Source organism: Lithobates pipiens, unplaced genomic scaffold (assembly GCF_037356315.1).
Source record: "Lithobates pipiens isolate NorthernLeopardFrog02 unplaced genomic scaffold, aLitPip1_a1.2 Scaffold_13, whole genome shotgun sequence".
NCBI classification, from domain to species: domain Eukaryota; kingdom Metazoa; phylum Chordata; class Amphibia; order Anura; family Ranidae; genus Lithobates; species Lithobates pipiens.
Genome location: NW_027507718.1, coordinates 222493845 through 222499844, shown reverse-complemented (window position 1 = coordinate 222499844; position 6000 = coordinate 222493845). Strand labels below are relative to the sequence as shown.

Genomic DNA, 6000 nt, shown 5'->3' with positions numbered 1-6000 from the left:
CATAAAGTATTGCAATGACCGCCATTTTATTCTCTAGGGTGTTCGAAAAAAAAAAAAAAATGATATAATGTTTGGGGGTTCTAAGTAATTTTCTAGCAAAAAAAACAAAATGCTTTTAACTTGTAAACATCGACTTTAAAAAATAGGCCTGGTCCTTAAGAAGTTAAATACCACCAAAAGAAATCTCTATTTGTATGAAATAAAAAAATAAAAAATTAATCTGGGTACGGTGTTGCATGACCGCACAATTGTCATTCAAAGTGCGACAACGCTGAAATCTGAAAATTGGCCATGGGCAGGAATAGGGTGAAAGTGCCCAGCAGCTAAGTGTTTAATTAAGCTTTGACAAAAAAAAAAAAAAAAAACAATACTGGAAGCTTTTTTTTTTATGAGATGGTGTAGTAAACCATTCCCAACGTTTGATATGTGTATTCCGTTTCAGTAGCACAGATTTAGCAGTCATGGCCGCTAGGGGGCGGCTATCCATCATGCCAATGGCTTGGAGTTGCGGGCTGTCTGGCAGTCCCCACCCTGTGATGTGACAAGGAGGGGAGGGAAGATACAGGTTAGGAGTCAGTCTACATAGATGTGACAATATACACGTTATCGGGCTGCGGGACTACGCCGCTCCTCCTTCCCCAGGACAGAGGATGAGGGAAGACGCAGCTATCCATAGATAGATCCATAGACAATAGCTGGATCCCCCACCCTTCCCTGTGTACTGAGGCTGCTGGGAAAGATCGGAGGAGGCGAGGAAGTGCATCTCTTTTTTCTCATCTGCCATTGCTTTGTGATGATCTGTGCGGTGGATGTGTGGACTCATCATCCGGCTTTATTGTGACAGCAGCCTCCTCCTGTTCTGATGGAGGGGGGCACGGTGGCATGTACATGGCTGGTGAGTGGAGGTGTAGGGATCGGGGGTGACACATTGGGGATCGTTGTTATCCATCACAGGGAGTGATCTAGGTGGAGGATGTCATATCATGCTTAGGACTATGATGCACCATCGCTGACACCCCCACCCTCCTCACTGTTGATCATGATGATGGCATCAGCAGCAGGAAAGGATGGCTACAACAACAGCTGTGACCTGAAGACTGCTAGACTATGGAGGGATGCCGCCCTGCGCTCCAGGAAGCTGAGGAGCAGCCTTAGACAGCTCACCCTAAACTGTGGGGATCATGACAAGCTCATCCTCCCTGAGGACCTGGGCGACGTGGAGGTGCTTAACCTGGGCAACAACTCCCTGGAGGAGGTACCTGATGGCCTACAGAGCCTGTCTATGGGCAACCTTCATGTCCTTATCCTGCGCAGGAACAAGTTCCTCAATGTGCCCTCTGCTGTGTATGAACTGGGTCGCCTGACCGAGTTGGACATGAGTCACAACCGACTGGGCTGTCTGACGGAAGCTGTGGGCTTACTGAGCCAGCTGAAGAAGCTGTGCCTGAGCCACAACAAACTGCAGACCCTGCCCAGGCAGATTGGCTCTTTGATGCACCTAGAGGAGCTGGACGTCAGCTTCAACCGCATCAGCCAGCTACCCGACACTATGCAGGGCCTTCCCCGCCTTAGAGTCCTGGATTTGGACCACAACGACCTGTGCAGCTTCCCTCAACAGCTCCTGCATCTCCCTGCGCTGGAGGAGCTGGACTTCTCCGGTAACAAAATGCTTGGCAGCGACTGCGGTGGCTCCTTGCCTCCTGGCATCAGAGCCATGAAGTTGTTGAAGGTCTTGTGGTTGAGTAGCACAGGGCTCTGCTCCTTACCGGACTCCTTCTGTAGTTTAGGTAGCTTGGAAAGCCTCATGTTGGACAACAATAACCTCTGCTCGTTGCCCGACAGCTTTGGGGAGCTGCAAAAGCTGAGGATGGTCAACCTGTCTTCAAATGTCTTTCAGGAGTTTCCAAAGGACCTACTTCAACTGCAGGACTTGGAGGAACTGTACATGAGCCGTAACAGGCTGACGGTAATACCAGAGGGCATCTCTAGCTTGTTCAGGCTAGTCACCTTGTGGTTGGACAACAACAGGATAAGGTATCTGCCGGACACAATAGTAGAGCTGGGTTTGCTGGAGGAGCTTGTGTTGCAAGGTAACCAAATAGCAATTCTTCCAGATAACTTTGGGAAACTGTCCAAAGTCAACATCTGGAAGATCAAAGACAACCCTTTGATTCAACCTCCCTATGAGGTTTGTATGAAAGGGATCCCTTACATTGCTGCATATCAGAAAGAACTAGCCAATTCACAGCCAGCAGTGAAGCCAAGGTTAAAATTAGTCCTCTCAGGCCAGATGGATGCTGGCAAAACTATGCTTAGGCTTTGTCTCACCGATGGTCTGCAAAGCAGCTGTATACCGGGAAATACAGGGATTGAGGTCACTAACTGGACAGCTGATGTAGAACGGGGACTTACATTTATCGTGTATGAGTTAGCAGGGGACCAGAGCTATGACATAATCAATCCTTTCTTCCTCTCCCCTGGTGCTCTGTATATCCTTGTTGTTAATTTAAAGTCTTACGTTTCTACACATTTTTATACATCTGTAGGTTATTTTCTACATTTTATCAGTGCCAAGGTACCACATGCAGTTGTATGCATAGTAGGGACTCATGCAGACTTGTGTGAGGAAAAGGAGATCGAGGAAAAATGCCTTGATATCCACCACCAGATTTCCCTGCAGGAAAAGAAAGATACGGAGTCCCTACAAAATCTGGCACAGACTGTTGACGAAGCCCTTAGCCAAAATTATGACATGCGTGCGTCGAACCCTCACGCCGCTTTTTATGGTGTTAGTGATAAGAATCTGAGGAGGAAGAAAGCTCAGTTGCAATATTTAATGAACAATCGTCTTCAGATTCTCTCCCCTGTTCTCTGCGTCAGCTGCCATGATTATTCCAACATCAGACGCTTGCGAGAAAAACTCCTTTCCGTGGCCGAGCACAGGGAGATTTTCCCAAACCTGCATAGAGTTCTTCCCAAATCCTGGCAAATGCTGGAAGAATTGCACTTTAAACCTCAGGAGCTCTGGCTGACTTGGTGGGACTCGGCAAGGCTAGGGCTACAAGCGGGATTGACCGAGGACCGACTGCAGAGCGCCCTGTCTTACTTACACGAGAGTGGGAAGTTGCTCTATTTTGAAGACAATGTGACTCTTAAAGAGTACGTTTTTCATAATCTGACTAAACTTATTGACATTTTGAATGTCTTTTTCCAGAGAGATGCATCTGTCCTGCTACAAAAGCTAATGAGTGACTCTAAGATAGATGAGTTGAGGGCCACACAGCTTCATCATTACGTCGAAGGTTTTCTTCTTCATGGACTTCTGCCCACTCATATCATTAAACTACTGCTTAAACCACATATCAAAACCCAACAAGACTTGCAGCTAATTCTTGAACTTTTGGAAAAGATGGGCCTGTGCTACTGTATCAATCGATCCAAATGCAAACCATTAAATGGGGCCACGGCTTGGTATAAATTCCCTTGCTATGTGAAGAATGAAGTACCGCATGCAGAAGCCTGGATCAATGGTACCAACATATCGGGACAATCTCTAGCAGTAGAACAGCTACAGATAGAATACAGCTTTCCATTTATATTTCCTCCTGGCTTGTTTGCCCGCTTTAGCGTTCACATTAATAATCATGTTGTACATCGCTCAGATGGTAAATTTCAGATCTTTGCCTATAGGGGAAAAGTGCCAGTTGTAGTGAGCTTTCGACCTTCCAGAGGAGCCTTACAGTCAGACGTTTTGTCTATTGCCAGCCATGCTTCATTGCCTAACATATGGACTGCATGGCAAGCTATAACACCCTTGGTTGAAGAACTGAATGCACTATTACAAGAATGGCCCGGCCTTTACTACACAGTACATGTTCTATGTTCCAAGTGCCTTAAAAGGGGGTCGCCCAATCCGCACACCTTCCCAGGTAAGTTTATTGTCAGCTTTGTGTGTTTGTGTATATGCCTTTCACTGTCTCTCTTGCATTTTGAATATAGTTGTTGATAACATTTTATCAGTTATATATTTGTACTGAACAGTTAGGCCTCATGCACACTGAACGTTTGTGACGTTACTGTTAGGGGCATCAGACGTTTTTTTTTTGTACTGCATCTAAACTCTCCTGCGTGTTATCCTATGTGTTCATGCACACATAGGCTTTAAGGCCCCTTTCACACTTGTACGACCTAAAAGTTGTACTTTGACGCAACATTGACATGAGTTGAAGCAATGCCTGTGCAATCTGGAGGTCTATGGACCTCAAGTTGCATCAAAGTCGGACCAAAGTAGTGCAGAGACTACTTTGATGTCGCACAGGTATGAACGGTACTCATTGGAAATCATGAATTACGACTTGTCATGCGACTTTGCAGTCCCAAGTCGCAGGACAAGTCCCACAAGTGTGAAAGGGGCCTTAGCCGCATTTTTTGCAGGATAGTTTAGTGGCAGAAAAAAACAAAAACATCCACTGCCAACGGTTTCTGGAGCAGCAGAAACTGACAAAATGCTGAGAGCCCCTAAACTCTGCTAAACGATGGGTGCCCAGTGTTTTTTTTTTCTAACGACACTGAACACTGGTCCTCAACAACCGGTAAATAGCAAGCCGGCCACTGCATCCTTAACAACGGGTGAGTCATCAGCTGTCAGCGGGTTTGCACTGACAGCGGAATGTAAACAGACCATTTGCTGGCAATAAAAAATTGATAAAAAAACATCTGCCCCAATCCATACCATGTGGTCTGGCATGGTTCAGGAGGTGAGTGGGGGTGGGGCGCTTGCTTGACTCCCCACCCCTTTCCTGGCCCGCCGGGCTGCATGCTCAGATAAGGGTCTAGTATTCATATTGAGGAGGGACCACCCACTCCATTTTTTTTTCCGGTGTTGGGTTCCCCTTAAAATCCATACCAAACTCGAATGGCCTGGTATGGATTGAGGGAGACCCTTTTTTTTCCCTCAATTTTTTTTATTGCCAGCAATTGTTTTGTTTACATTCTGCTGTCAGTGGGGAAGCCTGATAACTCATCTATTGTTAAAGTAGTTCTAAAGCCTTATTGTTTTTTCACCTTATTGCATTTTATGCATTAAGGTGAAAAACCTTCTCCCCCCCCCCCCTTTTTCTTACCTGAGCCCGATCTGATCCATCAATGTGCACGTGTGGCGCAGCTGTCTCACTCCTCAATGGGCAGATTGAAAACAGGAGTGGGGGTGCTGCTTCCCGCTGTCTGTGTCAATGGACACAGCAGCAGGGCTCGGGAGCGAGCATGCACAAGTGCCCCCATGGAAAGCCACTTTAGAGAAGGGGTCTGGTGCTTTGTAGGGAGACCCCAGAAGAAGGGGTTCAGAGCTGCTCTGTGCAAAAGCATTGCACAAAGCAAGTAAGTATGACATGTTTTTTTTTTTTTTTTTAGAAGGAGAAGCTCTACTTGTTCTCACCCTCACCCCTCCCCCCTCCATTGCCACATTTGGCACTTTTTGTTGGGGGGGTTCCTGGTTTTGACAGGTACCTGCTTCCACTTCCGGGTAAGCTCACTGTGGAGATCTATGAGCATTTCCACCCCCTCCTCCTTCCCTCCCTGCTGCCTTCTGGGATACGCACACAGGTCCCAGAAAATGGCGGCACCATTCAGAAAGCGCAGCGTGACTCACGCATGCGCAGTAGGAAACTGGCTTGTGAAGCCTGAAGGCCAACATTGTGATATCTTTGGACAGGTAAGTGTCCTTATATTAAGTCAGCAGCTACAGTATTTGTGGCTGCTGTCTTTACATTTTTATTTTTTTTAATAGACTGGAGCTCCTCTTTAACCACTTAAGGACCGCCTCACGCCGATATATGTCGGCAGAATGGCACGGCTGGGCACAATCACATACCTGTACGTGGCCCTTTAAGTGCCTAGCCGTGGGTCGGGAGCGCGCCGCGCTCCCGACGCGGTCCTGAGCTCCGCGGCCGCGGGACCAGTGGACCCGATCGCCGCTGGTGTCCCGCGATCGGGACACAGAGC

At 47.3% G+C, this 6000-nt stretch overlaps 1 protein-coding gene across 1 annotated transcript in view; it reads left to right on the top strand.

Moving 5' to 3' along the window:
• The first annotated feature begins 532 nt into the window (after positions 1-532).
• Positions 533-6000, top strand: part of MFHAS1 (multifunctional ROCO family signaling regulator 1) — a 116639-nt gene continuing 111171 nt past the window's right edge. The window contains exon 1 of the mRNA XM_077476250.1: positions 533-3929. Coding sequence (XP_077332376.1) covers positions 1040-3929 — 2890 coding nt within the window. The 5' untranslated portion in view covers positions 533-1039. The remainder of the gene's footprint in view (positions 3930-6000) is intronic.